This window comes from Syngnathus leptorhynchus, chromosome 4 (genome assembly GCF_054491065.1).
Source record: "Syngnathus leptorhynchus isolate UIUO chromosome 4, UIUO_Slep, whole genome shotgun sequence".
Taxonomy (NCBI): Eukaryota; Metazoa; Chordata; class Actinopteri; order Syngnathiformes; family Syngnathidae; genus Syngnathus; species Syngnathus leptorhynchus.
The window spans coordinates 11,090,582-11,108,874 of NC_141198.1; the positions used below are offsets into that span (position 1 = coordinate 11,090,582).

General features: G+C 44.5%; 4 protein-coding genes across 6 annotated transcripts; 2 read left to right on the forward strand and 2 right to left on the reverse strand.

Moving 5' to 3' along the window:
- Positions 1-1,608: 1,608 nt before the first annotated feature.
- Positions 1,609-3,265, reverse strand: srrd (SRR1 domain containing). Its single transcript, XM_085910629.1, has 6 exons — positions 2,995-3,265; positions 2,876-2,916; positions 2,580-2,767; positions 2,402-2,500; positions 2,174-2,325; positions 1,609-2,091 (listed from the first exon to the last, which is right to left on the reverse strand). Exons 1-6 carry the CDS (start codon positions 3,135-3,137, stop codon positions 1,839-1,841), a joined length of 876 nt encoding a protein of 291 aa, XP_085766755.1. The 5' UTR covers positions 3,138-3,265; the 3' UTR covers positions 1,609-1,838.
- Positions 3,266-3,286: 21 nt separating this feature from the next.
- On the forward strand, positions 3,287-7,861 carry tfip11 (tuftelin interacting protein 11). Of its 3 annotated transcripts, none has more exons than XM_085910626.1 (15): positions 3,287-3,710; positions 3,832-4,038; positions 4,154-4,334; positions 4,433-4,589; positions 4,673-4,800; positions 4,906-5,067; positions 5,206-5,397; positions 5,487-5,666; positions 5,772-5,906; positions 5,990-6,093; positions 6,158-6,326; positions 6,535-6,778; positions 6,868-7,010; positions 7,092-7,257; positions 7,374-7,861. In XM_085910626.1, the coding sequence occupies exons 2-15, from the start codon at positions 3,833-3,835 to the stop codon at positions 7,718-7,720; spliced, it is 2,514 nt and encodes an 837-aa protein (XP_085766752.1). In that variant the 5' UTR covers positions 3,287-3,710; position 3,832; the 3' UTR covers positions 7,721-7,861. The 3 variants fall into 3 exon arrangements, with proteins under 3 accessions (XP_085766752.1, XP_085766753.1, XP_085766754.1); XM_085910627.1 differs by having other exon boundaries at positions 3,287-3,559; XM_085910628.1 differs by having other exon boundaries at positions 3,287-3,543.
- Positions 7,862-8,222: 361 nt separating this feature from the next.
- Positions 8,223-13,545, forward strand: thoc5 (THO complex 5). Its single transcript, XM_085910899.1, has 20 exons — positions 8,223-8,368; positions 8,607-8,712; positions 8,995-9,138; positions 9,282-9,395; positions 9,484-9,581; positions 9,735-9,881; positions 9,968-10,082; positions 10,234-10,366; positions 10,480-10,557; positions 10,658-10,701; positions 11,091-11,190; positions 11,738-11,846; positions 11,918-12,019; positions 12,105-12,201; positions 12,288-12,399; positions 12,484-12,587; positions 12,695-12,782; positions 12,877-12,992; positions 13,067-13,257; positions 13,357-13,545. Exons 2-20 carry the CDS (start codon positions 8,614-8,616, stop codon positions 13,418-13,420), a joined length of 2,055 nt encoding a protein of 684 aa, XP_085767025.1. The 5' UTR covers positions 8,223-8,368; positions 8,607-8,613; the 3' UTR covers positions 13,421-13,545.
- Positions 13,546-14,295: 750 nt separating this feature from the next.
- LOC147058074 (neurofilament medium polypeptide-like) lies at positions 14,296-17,701 on the reverse strand. Its single transcript, XM_085908961.1, has 5 exons — positions 17,069-17,701; positions 16,604-16,724; positions 15,670-15,869; positions 15,451-15,575; positions 14,296-15,370 (listed from the first exon to the last, which is right to left on the reverse strand). Exons 1-5 carry the CDS (start codon positions 17,699-17,701, stop codon positions 14,353-14,355), a joined length of 2,097 nt encoding a protein of 698 aa, XP_085765087.1. The 3' UTR covers positions 14,296-14,352.
- Positions 17,702-18,293: the final 592 nt, after the last annotated feature.

Here is an 18,293-nt window from a genome sequence, read left to right on the forward strand (position 1 = left end):
CTGCAGTCGGAGCTGATGTCAGAGGCAGAGCTGGTGTGGAATTGGAGGCGGCATCAGAGGCAGAGCTGGTGTGGAGTTGGGGGCGGAGTCAGAGGCAGAGCTAGTGTGAAGTTGGAGTCAGAGGCGGAACTGGTGAGGAGCTGAAGTCAGAGGCAAAGCTGGTGTGGAGTTAGAGTCAGAGGCAGAGCTGGTGAGGAGCTGGAGTCAGAGACAGAGTTGGTGTGGAGTTGGAGTCAGAGGCGGAGCTGAAATCAGAGGCAGAGCTGGTGTGAAACTGGAGGCGGAGCTGAAGTCAGAGGCAAAGCTGGTGTGTAGCTGGAGTGAGAGGTGGAGCTGAAGTTGGAGTTAGAGGCAAAGCCGGTGTGGAGCTGGAGCTGGAGTCAGAGGCAGAACTGGTGTGGAGCTGAAGTCAGAGGCAGAGCTGAAGTCAGAGGCAGAGCTGGTGTGGAGCTTGGAGTCAGAAGCTGCTCCATTAAACCATATAGTGTACATTCCTTCCCTGCAACACTAGTGAAGTCTTCATGGTATAGTGGATAGTGCTCTGGACTCTCACCCCAGCGACTCGAGTTCAAATCCCGGTGGGACCAAAAAAAAAAATTTCATCATGGAAAAGGCGTTGGAGGCGGAGCTGGTGTGGAGCTGGAGGCAGAGGCGGAGCTGAAGTTGGAGTCAGAGGCGGAGCTGAAGTCAGAGGCGGAGCTGGAGGTGGAGCTGAAGTCAGAGGCAGAGCTGGTGTGGAGCTGAAGTCGGTGTGGAGTTGGAGTCAGAGGCAGAACTGGTGTGGAACTGAAGTCAGAGGCGGAGCTGAAATCAGTGGCAAAGCTGGTGTGGAACTGGAGTCAGAGGCGGAGCTGAAATTGGAGTCAGAGGCAGAGTTGGTGTGGAGCTGAAGTCAGAGGCGGAGCTGGAGTCAGAGGCAGCGCCGGTCTTGGAGTCAGAGGCAAAATTGATGTGGAGTTGACGTCAGGAACCGAGCTGAAAGTGGAGCTGGAGGCAAAACTGGTGTGGAGCTGGAATTGGCGGCGGAGCTGAAATCAGAGGTGGAGCTGGCGTCGGAGCTGAAGCTGACCAGCTCTGCCTCTGACTTCAGCTCCGCCTCTGACTTCAGCTCCACACCATTTCTACCTCTGACTCCAGCTCCGCCTCTAGCTCCACACCAGCTCTGCCTCTAACTCCAACTTCAGCTCCGCCTCCGATTCCAGTTCCACACCAGCTCTGCCTCTGACTTCAGCTCCACACCAGCTCTGCCTCTGATTTCAGCTCCGCCTCTGACTCCAACTCCACACCAACTTTGCCTCTGACTCCAGCTCCTCACCAGCTCTGCCTCTGACTCCAACTCCACACCAGCTCTGCCTCTGACTCCGCCTCCAACTCCACACCAGCTCTGCCTCTGACTTCAGCTCCGACGCCAGCTCCACCTCTGATTTCAGCCCCCGGGCTCTGAGGTACACTTTGGGACAGCACCTCCCCACCCTTTAGAACTCTTTTAACGGGCCACATCGTAATCATAGTTTCCTTTGGAGGGCCATTATGACTGTCAACGCAAATAAATGTATCGACATCTCATTATATACAGTATATAGGCTAAACAACAAACTGATGACTAACTTGTTTGGAAATCGGAGACGAGTAAAAACTGTTTATTTTTAAAAAGATGAATGGTAATATAACAAAAAGAGCAACATATCTATTTTTTAAAAGTGAAGACAATTTGTAATTGTACTGACACAAAGTCGATGCACAATTTGTCTTCACAGGACAAATATAATTGCACTGAGGGCCAAATTTGGCCCACAGGCCAGAGTTTGACATTACTGAATGAAGGTGAATCCAGTAGTTCATGTCCTTTGTCCATTCTGCGATTCTTTTTGTATTATTTCCAAATCAGAGCAGTGCTGATAATGTGGCTCAGGCGGCTCTGTCCAGGTAGACTGATTGAAAGCGTTTAGTTTGCTATTATTAAAGGTCATGAGTGCAGTGTCACTAAAGATGTCACTCAGATGAGATGGACAGTTCAGTTTTCTCTCCTCACAGATAGTCACTGCCTGGTTGATGAAGCTGTAGTCCCGCTTGAACTCTCTCTCAATCATTCTGTTCAGATAGAAGGGGGAAAAAAAAACAAATTCAAATAAAATTACAATACTATTTCCAATCCAATATGTATTGTACAAACCTGTCCCTCATGCCACCAAAGCTGTTTCCTATTATTACCACAAATGGCAGACATTTTGGACTCCAGTTCTTCCACAAGAGGTTGTTGTACAAGGCTTTCCCACAATGCATGAGATAAAAAAGCGTAGGTTTTGTAGCCAGTCGTTTCCCCTCCTGCATGTCAAAGGGTTAAAATTCAAAGTTAATAAATAATCACATGCCTAAACTATGCATGCCTGAGTATACCAACCTCATTATCTGTTAGTACAGTCAGGCCCAACTCTCGGAGTACATCTTTTTCTCCATGGGAGAAAGCAGGATCAAAAACAAAACAGTCTTTTAATGGAATCTAGGAGAGGCACATTGAGTTAGGTTAGTATATTTGAAAATGGACATACACAACTGACCACATCAACATATACTTTCACCATTGCTGCATCCAGGAGAAGGAGCATTACTGCAAGCTGATAGCGAGCAGACACGCATGAGGAAAAGGTGCCCAGTCCATAACACACACATTCAAGTGGATATATTTTGGCATCTAAACTCTCTTGGAGATGGCCTGTCGAGACCTCTTTGTCCTTTTGGTTCAATGACACTGCCGCCAGCATCTGCTCTGGTGACATAATCAGAGACAATAATGGTCACTCGAATCTGTTGTTTTGGCTTCTTAGTAGGAGGAATAATGAGAAATAACTTTTATCTTTATTCAAGGGACACTCACCATTCCATTGTTTCCAAAACCCTTCGCATCTCATTTCAGCCCTGCAAAGAATGACAATTAGGATAAAAGTCTGAAATGATTGAATAAATCAAAGTTATAGCTCCGTTAACACATCTTACACAGTTTCTCTGATTCTTTTAAGAGTCGTCCCAACATCCAGTGGTTCAATGCAGTGGGATGGAGCTTTTTGGAACGACTTCAAACTTCTGGATGCGCCTTTTCGTCGACGTTGCACTTGCCATTCACCGTCTATGTCAGACATTTGGATTAATTTAATTCAAATTTGTATATGCAACGAATAAATGCCAATTTTGCGTTTTCCTTTATTCGCTGGTAATGTTAGTGACACAGGGGTATATTTTTGTGTGACACCAGTTTTCTACTTCCGGAGTGATGTCTGTACCGGGAGCATATAATATTTATGAGTGACTTGAGAAAACAAAAAAAAACTAGAATTCATACCGAAATTTTATGCGTGGTCTTTTGTTTCCCATGAATTACGACTGCATTTTAATATCAAAACGGTGGTCAACAGAGTAAATATTTTTTCCCCCGGAAGTACTCCAAGTGTTCCTGTGTGTGGTACGCTGAGAAGCTAGTTAACGTTAGCTATCGGACTATTTTTGATGCTACAAGAAAGAACACCCATTTATTCCGTATAGAAATAGGTAATGTGAGTTAAAAGTAAGTGGTTGTCACATCATATGTTTTTATTGACATATCAAAACGCCGGTTTTATTTATATGCGGGTTCCTAATGACGTCTACTGTTAGCAAATAATTCAGATAGATGCGAGGTTCTTGATTTGTAACATTTCTGATTCAAACAACAAAATGTAAGTTATTTTGGATATGAATATAATGGATGTTCACGTGCATGCTCTCAATGCATGTGTAATGTTTTTAATTTTGAGCCTGGTTGTTGTTTCCCTGGGTTTGTTTCATCGTTCTTTTCAGAATGTCAATGTCACACCTGTATGGACGGAGGAATGCAGAGGAAGATGGTGTAGAGATTGAAAATTTTGAAATCACAGATTGGGATTTGGCCAATGAGTTCAACCCAGACCGCCGCAGACACAGACAGACCAAGGAGCAAATGACTTATGGCATCTGGGCGGAAGGTGACTCTGATGAGGACGAGAGACCCCAATTTGGAGGCAAGAGGTAAGTCACGATGCTGTTTCCATACTGAGCCACATCAATCCACGATAATCATTTGGAGGGAGCAAACAACAACTCGTTTTCCAAGAATAAATCATGAAATCAAGTGTTTTTCTAGATCTAAAGACTACACAGCTCCAGTGAACTTTGTGAGTGCGGGAATAAGAAAAACTGCGTCTGATGAGAAACAGCAAGACGACGAAGAAGAAGAAGAAGAAGAAGGCCCTGATGATTCTGATGATGACGTTCCTTCTGCACCACCGCCGCCTCGAGTGCTAACGACTAAAAAGATTCAAAAGGTAAATTACAGTTTGATAAAGTGTTTGTTATTCACTGAGTTGTATATTCAAACAGGTTTGTATAGTGCAGTGTTTTTCCAACTATTTTTTTTTCCCAGGGTAATTTCCGTGGAAACCAGTCTCAAAGGTTTGCAGGGGGTATCCAAACTGGACAAGGAATTGGTTCCTGGGAGAAACACACGAAGGGAATTGGTCAAAAGCTGCTGCAAAAAATGGGCTATCAACCAGGCAGAGGCTTGGGCAAGAATGCGCAAGGTGTGCAGAATTATCGGTACTTAGTTTTAGTTTCGAGGACTGCGATGCACAGTTTGTGACCATTTGCCTTATTAATCCTCCAGGTATCGTCAATCCTATTGAGGCAAAGGTCCGGAAAGGAAAAGGTGCCGTGGGTGCTTATGGCAATGAACGAACCGTACAAAGTCTTCAAGATTTTCCTGTAGTTGACTCGGACGAGGAGGAAGAAAAGGTAACATGCCAATGGTCTTGGCATTCAGATCTTCACCTTCAATTGTCTTAGCAATTGAAAATGACCTTACGTTGTTATGACATTCGAAATCATCTGTCACTTTAGGAGTTTCAGAAGGAACTAGGTCAGTGGCGTAAAGATCCGGCTGCCACAGGAGCAAGGAAGAAACCCAAGTATTCCTACAAAACTGTGGAGGAACTGAAGGCTACAGGCAAACTTGCTGGGCGCAGCACAGGAACATCTGCTGGACAGCTGGCACAAGTCAAGGTGAATTAATTAACCCTTTTCATTTGAGACTTGCTATATCAGCAATAGAATGATGTGTAGAAAACCACCCCTTGATATTGAAAGTAAATATAGTGTACAGGAACGCTCCCCACCTGAGACATATCTTTCCATGTTTAGGTCATCGATATGACTGGAAGAGAGCAAAAGGTATATTCCAGTTACAGTCAGATGTCCAACAAGCACAGCATGCCAGAAGACGGTCCGCCAAGCACGTCCATGCGGGATCAGAAGGGATCCGGCTTTGCACTTCCTGAGCTTGAACATAACCTTCAACTTTTGATTGACCTTACGGAACAAGACATATTACAGGTTCAAGCAAGCTTCTTACAGATAAACACTTCATTCAAAACGTATCACATACCAACATCTGTTTTGCGGTCTCACAACCAATTGTGTAGTCGGCCCGCCGCTTGCAGCATGAGAAAGATGTGGTTGTCTCGCTGAGCCATGAGTCTCAGGCGCTGCAGACCAGGTTGGAAGAAGAACAGGACGCCATCCGTAGAATGGAAGCGGTGCTGGCATTGGTGGATCGTTTCCCTTCTGGAGACACAGCACCAGGCGAGGGACCCACTTTGCAGGTATGTTGTTGTTTTTGTTTTTTTAATTGAGCAACGCACAGGACTGACAATCAGTGAGATGCGAGATCCTTATTAAAAATATGTTGTTAATTTTGCTTCCTTCAGGAGTGCGCTCGCATCTTTGAGACTTTACAGACAGACTATTATGAGGAATACAAGACAATGGGTTTGGCTGACTTGGCTGTAGCTGTCGTTCACCCCTTACTCAAAGAAAAACTTTTTTCCTGGAATCCGTTGAAGGTGTGTTACTCCTTTCACTTGTTATCAAGTCGGCGGGTATCTTTGATTTGCTCCTGTCAGACTTTTGTTTTTGTTTGTTTCAGGACTCTTCTTATTGCCTCGAAGAGGTTGGTAAGTGGAGGGCAATTCTCGAATCTAGAAACCTTCTCAATAATGGGCAAGATTCAAACATGGACCCTTACCACAGGTAAAAGCAAACACATGAAATGGCCTCAATTTGTTTTGATGCCACGTGGGTTGTGTTGTTCCAGGCTGCTGTGGGAAGTGTGGATCCCAGTGATGCGGTCCTGCGTGTCCGGTTGGCAGCCTCGCATGGTTGGGCCAATGGTGGACTGCGTTGAACTGTGGTCTTCTCTTCTTCCGCTTTGGATCTCAGATTATTTGCTTGAGCAGCTGGTTTTACCGCGGCTGCAGAGAGAGGCAAGACATATTTACGTTAACTCTATATTGTGGCGATGGGAAAGGTGGTTTTCTGCGTATTTCTTTTCACTGGTTTAGTAGAGCACTTTGTATTGCATTTTTAATATCTTAAAAGTGCTATCGAAATAAAATTTGATTTGGTGTTCAGTGTATGATCTGATATTTGACTTTGTGTCTGCATCTCTCAATCGTGTTTTGCGATTACCAGGTGGACGCGTGGAACCCCTTAACAGACACTGTGCCCATTCACTCATGGATCCACCCTTGGCTGCCTCTTCTCCAATCGCGTCTTGAGCCTTTATACGCGCCCATCAGGAGCAAACTAGCTAATGCTTTGCAGCGGTGGCACCCCAGTGATGCCTCAGCACGCCTCATCCTGCAACCGTGGAAAGATGTTTTTAGCCTAGGAGCTTGGGAGGCCTTCATGGTGAAAAACATCATTCCTAAATTAGGTAAGCGTCTCCCCTCTTCACTTTCACGCCTTTTTTATCCTCTATTCTTTGTCTGACGTTAAAGTGCAATTACATCTGGCCTCTTACAGCTCTGTGTCTGGAGGAGCTGGTTATCAACCCTCACCAGCAGCAAATGGAGCCCTTTAACTGGGTGATAGACTGGGAGGGAATGCTGTCACCATCTAGTCTGGTCTCCCTCCTGGACAAAAACTTCTTTCCAAAATGGCTGCAAGTAAGGAACTCTCACAAGTAAAGCAATGGAGCAACATAACTTGTAACTCATATTTGATTTTGTTTGGTCCGTTCACAAAAGGTCCTGTGTTCATGGCTGAGCAACAGTCCTAACTATGAGGAAATCACCAAATGGTACCTCGGTTGGAAGACCATGTTCAGTGATGTCTTGTTGTCACAGACAGTCATAAAAGAAAAGTTTAATGAAGCGTTGGACATCATGAACCGTGCAGTATCTTCGGGCATGGGTGGGTTTCAGGAAATGCATCGCGGTACAAGTCCGTGTCTGCTTGATTTGTTTCATGAAATATTAAGAGTCGGAGACAAGGCATGACAACTTAGTGTGCTTCATATGTACCCACAGGTGGATACATGCAACCAGGTGCGAGAGAAAACATTGCATATCTCACTCAGACGGAGAGAAGAAAGGACTTCCACTATGAAGCCATGCAAGAGCGCAGGGATGCGGAGAGTGTCGCTCACAGGGGTGCCAGTGTTAGTGTACCCACAAACTTCAAAGATCTCATCCAGACCAAGGCTGAGGAGAACAACATTGTGTTCATGCCCATAGTGGCCAAACGCCATGAGGGCAAACAGCTGTACACATTCGGGCGTATTGTCATCTACATAGACAGGGGGGTGGTATTCGTGCAAGGAGAAAAGACGTGGGTTCCAACATCCCTGCAGAGTCTGATAGATATGGCCAAGTGATTTTAAATACCATGTAGAACTTGGGTACAGTAAATATTCGCTTTTGTGTGTGTGATTCCATCAGCTAGTATCACAATAATGATTGTATACTTGTTAAAACTATGTGGAGTTGCAAATAAATGATTTTCTGTAAAAAAAAAAGTGATTTCGCCATATTTTAAAAATCAATGTAATGTATATGGCAAGATGGTATAAGGTCAGCCCTTTGTTTTCGTACAGTCTAAGTAAAGTGGTCATAGTCATAACAAATAACATACAAATAAAAGGCTATTGGGATTTCTATTCAAACCACAATCGCATTTTCATGTCCACAATTAACTGAGATGCTCCAATGTATACATAAAATAAAGGAACAGGAATTTGACTAAATATGATAGAATAAATGTTTACTGATGTTAAAACACCTAAAAGTATTTTAAAGATGAAATTTGAAAATATTTACGCAAATGTGCACACGTTGAACTATTAAAGCGACTTAATGTACTGCAGACTGTGGTTTATTGTGATCCCTGTCCTGTAGGTGGCAGTAGAGGGCAACCTACTTTGAAATTTCGAAGTTTTTGGCCCTGAACAGCTTCCGTTTGCAGTTCCGTACTTTAGGATACGCTGTGTGAGAATTTCGCCCTTATATTCCTGCACATAATACAGGTACGTAGGTGTATGTAGAAGTCTTACCTGTATGTGTCTGTGGTTATTTTATTTATTTGAACTGAAAAAGGCTCTATAAACCGTCAAGCTAAGCAAAACGTGCTATTGTTAAAGCGAGTTTAGCGTGCTAGCTAACTAGCCTAGCGGTCCCTGCATTGTTAGCATAAAAATCCGTGGCATTGAATGGAGTTCTTTTTTTTTCCGTCTCGCACATTATAAATTATTTGATCCCATCCAGCTTACAAATGTCTTCCGACGCACTCAAAAAGCGAAAAGCGAAGGTTCTTCGCAACGAAGCAGCAACTCCAGAGGTGAAGCGAGGCAGAGGTGACGGAGACCAGCAGGTATATTGAATGAGCTCAGAAACCCTTTGCACTAGATTTCCATTTGCGATTGTTTCTAAGCGCTGATAACGCACATAATATTGTTATTGGACTGGCCACTTTTTGTTTTAGGCAAATGGTTGGTGTGCTGGTGAGGAAGGGGGCATAGCGAGTCACATAAACACCATAGAGAAGTCCCACCGTTTGAGATTAATTCACCTTGCATTTCCAGGATCAGAGCTTTTGAGCCTTACTTACCGCCGTTGGATTACTCACCTAAGTAATTTTTATGTATATTTCTAGGATGTACGTGTCTACAATGAGGAGTTGGAACTGGATGGCCGGGACCCTGAAGACGACTTCCTCCAGTTTAAAGAATCCTGTGAAGGTTTGGCCACTCTGATGGGTGAAATACAGAAGCTCAAAGCCAGTGGGGCAAAGGAAGGGGTGAGATACAAAATCAATTCTATTCTCTTAATCACTTAATTGTGGGTTGAAGGCTCTGGGAATTATGTGTAGGTGCATCATCTACCTGTGTACTAATTTCTTTTTAAACCTGGAAAGCAACTCATTGGCAATGTGTCTTGCAGTGCGCTGAAGTTGAGCGGAAACGCTTGGAGAGTTGCAACCACTTTATGACTCTGAAAAAACTCAACCGCCTGGCTCACATGCGTCTCAAAAGAGGCAGAGATCAGACACATGAGGTGAGCACTCATTCAGACTCGCATATTATTGTTGGTCATTGGCATGTAGTGTGACGGTGAAAAGTGTGCTCGATTTTGTCCTCCACAGGCAAAGCAGAAAGTGGATGTGCTACACCTCCAGTTGCAGAATCTTCTGTATGAAGTCCTGCATCTTCAGAAGGAAATCAGCAAATGTTTGGAGTTCAAGTAAGCACAAAATACTTTCTTAACCTTGAATCCATTTTAGAGAAAGCTATAGTCAAGTGAAGATATAAAGTGTTGTTCTTACTTTAACTTGTTCTCTTTTGATAGTTCGTCTTGAGAAACGCGACTTAATTAGCATCATTGTTGTCGTCTCAGGTCTCAGCATGAGGAAATAGAACTCGTGACGGAGGAAGAGTTTTACAAGGATGCACCGCAGGAAATTTCCAGGCCACAACTCACTAAAAATGATCCGCACCAGCTCACACTGGCACGATTAGACTGGGAGCTTGAACAGAGAAAAAGGTACTACTTTTGTACACCACAACTCATTTAATGAACGATCCCCCGAAATTTCTACATACGGAAAGTTTCATTACTGATTGATGTAGGTTGGCCGAGACATACAAAGAGTCTCAGGCCACCAAAGAGAAGATCCAGAAGAGTATTGAGGTTAAGAAGGAACATCTGAGGAGTTTGCAGCCTGGCCTGAATGCCATCATGCAGGTATAAGTCCCATTTGTTGTAGCTGGGCTGGTGGATGGATACAAGATATTTTAAGCTTATCTTAGATTGTACATCAACAGTCTGTTTGTATAGGTTTGTTTTTGTATTCTCTGAGTGCCATTGTGATTATTTCTCCCTCTTCTTTGCCAAGGCCTCCCTCCCGGTGCAAGAGTACCTCGCCGTGCCTGTTGAACAGACCCAGAAGCACACCGAGGTTGCTCAGCACTTGCCACCACCCCTCTACGTCCTTTTTGTTCAAGCCAACGCATACGGACAAGCATGCGGTGAGGAAGCTTCTCTGACACAGTGGAATACAGGCCACTCTTTTATATTTGTTCCTATACCTGGAGTTTGGAGTACAAAGTTCTACTCTGAGTGATTTTGGTTTTTTATTCAGACAAGAACTTGTGTGTAACAATCAGCGGAGACGTGGATGAGGCCAAGGCTATGTCCAAACCTCCAGAGGATTCTCAAGGTGAACATCAATAGTAGATGTGCACCACTTATGTGCAAACAAAACAAGAAACCCACAGTGCACTACTATTTAATCAACGCACTCGTTCTATGTCATGCAGATGATGACAGTGACTCGGACGCAGAGGAGGAGCAGGAAAAAACGGTGAGTCTTGGCTCATCTTAGGCACACACGGGTTGGTGAGGTCAGCCAATCCTTCAGATTCGCATCCCTGCCACTGCCACAACATGTCCCCTGAAGCTCCAACTGTCGCACTGAGGACGGAGAAGGAATGTTGATCGCTTTCTGTATCAGAATGGCTGCCAGCTGCCAGATTGTTGGTTTATGCTTGTTTTGCCAAGAATGGCTGAGTAGCTTCACCCTAACCACACTTTAATGGAAAGATAATATATATATTTCTTTATACGTGAAGTATATCAGAAACTTTCATGTCATCAGTTTCTCTATAATTAGATAGCTAAGGTGTGATATGTTCGGTCAACTAAAAGGTTTCTGTACCGCGACGTTAAAACGGCATATTATGCACTTTGCAGAAGAGGAGACGGTCAACTGCTGGCGGCCACCTGGATGACAAAAGACGAGAGATGCTCAAGAGGCACCCACTGTCCCTCTCTTTTGACCTGAAATGTAAAGGTAATTCATTTCCCACTATTGATGCTTTGAAATGGCAAGTCTACACAAAAAACGATGAGGACAAGCTCTCCCCCCATGTCATTTAAAATCACAAATTACCTTTTGTGTGTGGTGGGAAAAGTGAGAATTCATAGTTGTGCTTAGATATCACACTTGAATTTTGTGTGCCTTCTGCTGGTGACTAAAGGAGCACGTATAGAGCTGCATTGCAGGTTTTACTTACCCTAAAGGTGTGTGTGGGGGGGGGGGGGGCGCTCATCTTTGTGCTTATACAGCAATTCAAGGTGCTGTAAGCACATTTTCCCATGAGTGCTCTTCGTCTAACTGCTGAGCTCTCTCACACTTTACCTCTGATCAGCTGTCATCTGCCAGCTTCACGCATCACTTGGTATGTCCTGAAGGTCATCAGGACTCCATTGTGCGTCATCACAAGCGCATCCTGTTTGGCACTCTGATGCACGAGGAGGTCCGAGCGGGACAACCACGTGGTTGATCCGAGTGTCGAGTTGACTTTGGAATGTACTAATTACCAGTTTGTCTTTGCCAGATGGCAGCATCCTCAATCTGTACTTCTACTACCTGATAAATCTCAACATCATGACAGTCAAAGCCAAGATTTCTGCATCCACAGACCTCACCACAGCCATCAGTGCAGGGTAGGTTCACGTTTGCGTATAGATTTAAGCCTTCACCTCTCCCCTGCTAATAATGAGCACTGCCTTTGTAGGGCGCTGGTCGAATCCGAGACCCTTCTCAGCTGTTTGTACTCCAACGATCATGGAAGAGAAACACCCAATCCAGCCAATCGTTATCAGTTTGATAAAGTCGGGTAAGGAGGCCGTGGCAGTTCTAAGCTATCGCGTCAAAAACAATTTAGTTCGGTACGATTCACAAATGTCCCGTTGCCTCCCCAGTATTGTTTCTTTCGTGGACTACGTGGAGGAGCTGGGTCATCCCTACAAGTGGGTACAGAATCTTGGAGGGCTGCATTTTCCCAGTGATACCTCAGATGTGAGTGCCGTGCTGTATGCATGTGACATTTCCAATATTTTACATTTACATCATTTGGTCTCACGTCTTACTGCCCGTTTCCCCAGGGTGTGCTTGTGGGCAGCTCTTTGAGCGCTAGCCATATGGAGAACACCATGAAGCTTCTGAGGGGGCGGGTCTTGTCCCGCTTGGCTCTTCATAAGCAGTTTGCTTCATTAGGTAGATTCAAGCTACCATTAATTAACAAGTGGTCCTAATGAAGAGCTCTTCAATTGAGGCTGAGGTTGTTCTTCTCTCCAACAGAGCACAACATCATCCCAGTCACCAGTGAGTGTTTGCACCTCTTTCCAGCTAAGATCATTTCCCGGTTAGCTCAATGGACCACCATCACCCACGAGGAGTACATGGTATGGACACACTCCATTCTGAAAGCTTAATAGTGGCATTTTGAGTGTTTGTTTTTTGTTTTTTTGTTTTAGTTTGGTCATTTAATGATGCGTTTCTTCTCTGCTAGGACCTGACTTTTACACGCCATGTGACCGATGCTGGTCTGGCAAAAGAGACTGACATGTACTTTCTTGGAGTTGTCGAGCGAGGCACTGGTAACCATCAAACCTCTTGTTTTATTCCACCACATTTTGTTCCCCTCTAAGTAAATTTCTCAACCCATATGATATTTGTGTTCATGTTTTGTAGCTCGCCTGCAGGCTGCGGTGGTGCTGAATCCCCGTTACCCAGAAATCTCTCCTCTTTTCTCACTCTCTCTCAACTGGAAGGGGGAGCGTAGCGGACGCGCTGATGACAACCTTCGGGTAAAAGCTTTTTATAATTATTGTTAATGTCCCGTACACTAAAAACAAGCTGACTCGTGTGGTTTTGGGTCCAGGCCATGGAGAGTGAGGTGAACGTGTTCAAAAACGAACTGCAGGGTCCACGTCCAGGCTATCAGCTCTTGACCAATCAGATGTCACGCCTTTGTGTCTGTCTGGATGTCTATCTGGAGACTGAAGAACAGGACGATGGTGTGGAAGGACCACGGGAGTTCCCCCGCGAAAAGATGTGCCTGCGTACTGTCAAGTGTGTACGGAACAGAATAAAATGCACTGATCTCTGACATCCACTTTTATCTGACTTGCGGTCTTTTTTTTTTTCTTCTTTTTTTTTTTCCCTCCCCAGGGGTCCAAATCGTCTGAAGCCATTCAAATACAACCATCCTCTGGGCCTCTTCAGTCATCGCTAAAATTTGACTTGTGATTCATTTTACAAATTTTAACTCATCATGTTTGATTAGAAGCATTTTAGACAAGCTGTAAACGTTTAAAAGAATTATGCGAATTGAAAATAAACTGACCCCTTCTTTTCCGGAAAAATGAAAATGTGTCTTAAACTGTTTTTGGTTGTCGAAATTGACCACAATTCATGTTGTCACTACATCTCACTGCTGCTTTATTTCTAAAACGTGCATTCACTCATTGTGTGATACATGCACAGTAATTTCATTGAATACATCTACAAACGGTTGTCCACCACAAATCAGTCAAGTATACTTTGTGTTTCGTTCTATGAGTTGCGCACACTCAAATCCAAGACAGAATATGGAATTATGCAACCAAAGAGGAAATTGACTGGTGTCACGACGCGAGATGTGAGGATGGCTGCAGTCTCCACCCCTTCCACTGCAATGCAGGCAAGTTTTGCTGCATTTACCTTTCAGACTTCCTTTAACAAATTATCATCTCTAGCCTGAGGTAGCTTCCCCTGCAGACCACAAGATTTTATTCTTGTCTTTTGTGTTGCATATTGATCATCTTTATTGATACACATGACAGTCAAGTCGGGCCAGAGTGAGACATCTCACCTGTGAAGCCAAACATTAAAGTGCACAAGCATCCAAGATTGTCTCTAAGTTCTAACATAGCAAATGTAATATAGATATTTGTATAGACTATATTGAAATATATTTTTGAGCATCTTGATATTTTCATCCTTGAAGGCTAGTGCAGGTAAAGTGCACTTATTATTGTCACATTCACTTGAAGAGCTTGGTGTTGCCTACAAACATGGTAGCATACGTACATAGGAAGTAGCACAATAAAAATAAAAATTGCTAATGCTTGAGCATCCTTCCTGCTCTCACCTGAAGAGTTTTTTTTTTTTTAGTTGGTTCAAGCTTTACTTCTCCTTTTTGTCTTTGGACTCTGTGCCAGGAGATTTTGCCACCGTCTCTTTCTTCCCTGCGTTATCAGCGCCTTTATTGATCTCCTTTTTCTCTTCTGGTTTCTTGCTCTCTGGTATCGCAGGCTCAATTTTAGGTTTCTCCTCTTGCTTCTTATCTGGCTCTGCTTTGGCCGGTTTAGGAGTTGAGGGCTTCTCCTCAACTGGGGGAGGAGGAGCCTCTTCTTTTGGTTTGGGGGTTGGTGCTTTGCTCTCAGCAGGTTTTGGAGTTTCTTCCTTTGGCGCCACAGTTGTTTGGCTGTCTTTCTTCACGTCAGGTTTGTCATCCTTCACGTCAGGTTTGTCATCCTTCTTATTCTCTGCTTCTTTCTCCTTGTTCTCCTTCTCCTTTACTGGTTGTCCTGCCTTTTCCTCTTTGACTGGTGGATCGCTCTTTTCATCTTTAACAGGCTCCGGCTTGTCTTTTTTCTCCTCTTTAGTGTCGTCTTTGGCAGCAGGGGCTGGTTTGACTTTCTCAGACGGTTCAGGTGTTTTGGGAGGAGGGGATTTAGACCGTGGGGATTTGTTTGGAGGAGATTTGGATTTGGGTGACTCTTCAGGGGATTTAGCAATGGGAGATTTCGCCGGTGGTGATTTGGACTTTGGCGATTTTGAGGGAGATTTAGGCTGAGGAGACTTTGGGACTTTCTCTGGTGATTTGGACTTGGGAGAATTCTGGACTTTCTCTGATGATTTGTCAATCTCTTGTTCAGCTGCTCCCTCTATTTTGTCATCCTTTTCCTCTACTTTGTTTTCTTCCTCTTCTTCCTCTTTGTCTTCCTCCTCTTCTTTAGTCTCTTCACTTTCTTCTTCCTCTTCTGCCTCCTCTGTCACCTCTGTGACTTGGGTCTCATCTGTCTGCTCTTGAACAATCACTTTATCTTCTTTCACTTTTAGATGTGCCGAAAGTCTGTTATCCAAATAGGAGTAGGGACTGTCTGACACAAGACGACTCTCTTCTCCCTCCAGTAGCTTCCTGGTTTTGGAGGACATGGAAGCTTTGATTATCAGGAAAAATGGAATGAGCAACATGTAATATTTGATCAGGGCACCAACCTGTAAGCCGCTATTTCAATATCTAGAGCCATCTTCACATTCAGAAGTTCCTGATAGTCCTTTAACTGGCTGGCCATCTCCCATTTGGTGTTTTTCAGCTCAGAGTCCAAATGATTGATGTTGTCCTGCAGAATGAACACACGATACGACATAGAGATTTAACAAATCATTGTCTTTTGCTCGCGTCTCTTGAGATGTCTAAGTTTGTGGTTGTCCTGCCTGGAGTGAATCGAGGTCGTCTCGGTGTCTGTCCTCGCTCTCCATACGCTGCCTCTCCAGCGACTCCTTGGTTCCCCGGAGAGTCTCCAGCTCGATGGTGCGACTCTGGAGCTGACGACGGTATTCCACGATTTCTTCTTGGGTCCCCCGGATGGCATGTTGATTGGATCTGGCCGCCTCTGTCAGACGCTCCATGCGTACTATACAAAGTCAGCCCAGATGTTTGTTTGGTCACAAGATGCATTGGAGAAACACAGCACATTTTCATGTAGCTTCCACGCATACTCTGTAGTGTGTCTGACAAAGCATTTTGCCCAGTTCCCCTCTTGAAAGCATGAGTGAGCTTCACTACTGCAGTCAGCATGACATCACATACAGTAGACAAGGTCATACTGCTACCTTGTGTTTGTTTTGTCCCAAACAGATCAGCAGGATGTTTCTTTCCATACAATGTGAGCCTTCTTAATATACTTGAATGCTTCATCTTCACCAATGTATCCAATAATAACAACAATAATGGTCTTACAGGCTAGACGCTCGTCGTATATATCAATCAAGTTATTGTTAAGAGATGCAGGTTACTCGTCATAGCCTACTTCCACACCGACAAAGATTAGATGAGCATACATTGACTGTGACCTTGAAGCCATTATAGTGTATTTGGTGATGTTTTAGCTTCAAGGTTAAGCAACTCATGAAGGATGCTCATACAGGAGGAAAAACAATATGGCTTCCTTGCCAGTATTTGGTGCTACACTGCGGCATGCAAGGCGTTTTGTTTCACAGAATCACTTAGTTGCTTCTCACCATTTTTCATAACTTCTGATATCAAAACAACATAATACATGAATTCATTAAATGCACCAGGATGCAGCCTGAAATTAAAATGAGTTTGTTACCCCTGTAACCCCTTAGAATAATGCTCCCGCCTTACCTTTGAACCAGTCCTCGGCTTGGGTGGTGTTATTTCCCGCATGGCGGTCAAGCTGTGCGCGGATCTCCTGCAAGGCTCCGGTCACGTCCACTTTTGGTGAGTCACGCAGATCAAAGGTCATCTAAGTAAGGGAAGCTGTATGACCATTGATTTGAAATCCGACTAGTGCGTTGACTTGTCAATATATCAGCTCAGTCATTTTTCTCAATACTGAAACAACTCATCTTACAAAGGACTAGGCCCCACAAATAGAATAACTTAACAACAAATTCTTTGAGTTAACATCTGTGTGCTACTAGTACAGTTGTGACGTAGATGTTTGGACGACCAGTGCACGGAAATGTCAATTTAATGAAAAGCCGTCATGAATACTATGACAGAATGTCACTAATGTACGAGTGCACCGTTCAACTAGTGCGCACTACAATAGTATTGTACAGTCGGATCTCGAACGCCATGCCCCACCTGTGCGCCTTGAATTTCAGCAAAGAGCTCGGCCACTTCTTTCTCGTGGTTCTTCTTGAGGAAGGTGGCCTCCTCGTCCAGGGCGCCGAGCTTCCTGTCCAGATCCATTCGGGTCATCTGGCATTCGTTGACGTACTTCTTCATGGCCCGCACGGTCGCATCCAGCTCCTCGCGACTGCGCGCCTCATCTTCCAAACGGGTGCGCATCTGCTGGATGTCTTCCTCCAGGCGTTCGTACTCAACAGCCGCGCGACCTTTCTCTCCGTTAAGTTGCCCTATGAGAGCCCGGAGGTCGTCCAGTTCCCGCTCGTAGTTCTCCCCCACGGAGGCGCGCCCGCTCTGGATCTGCCGCAGGGTTGCCGCTTCGGCTTCTAAGTTGCGGTTGTGCATCTCCAGGCTGCGCACCTTGTCGATGTAGCCGGCGAAGCGGTCGTTGAGCGCCTGCAGGATCTCCTTCTCGCTCCTGCGGGACATGTCCCCATTGAAGGCGTCCAGGCTGTCCCCGCAGGACTGCTGGCTGCTGTAGGTGAGGCGACGGCGCTGGGAGTGGAAGCCACTGGAGGACACCGAGGCTGGCCGAGCCTTACGGAGCCCGCTCGGGCTGAAAAGGTGGCTCTCCACGGTGAAGCTCATGTTGGGGACTGCAGCAAGATGTGGGGAGCGTCTGGTTTATATATGTGGTGGTGGGGGGTGGGATCACGAAGTCAGCACCACTGCTGTTTAAAGAGACACCTTTGCATGAGTTTTTTGCTGTAACACAATGTTTGTCAAACTTTCTACAACATCTCTCAAACCCATCATGACCAACATCAGAACCCAGTTGTGTGTCTGCAACACACAACTGCGTTTAAGTGTTTACAGACCGTTTTGTGGGCTTTAGATGATATGTTGTTCATTTATTCATACATTATATAATATAGAACAATTGTTATAGATCATTATTGTTATTTATACAAACCATTAGAATTTAGTATTTCCATGAGGTATTTTTGGAACATTCACAAATAGCACGCAGTCAGATATATTTTTGATGAGTTGTCATCATTAAAAAAAAAAACAACAACGTAATTGATCAAGCCAAACAAATAAAATATGCTCAATTGAAAACATCTATTCAGTTAAAAGGAAAATACACTTGAATCATATTCCTATGATAAAAGCCCTGCAGAATTAATAGACGTACGTAGCATGGTTGTGCGATGTGCATTCTGCTGATGCTTAAAGC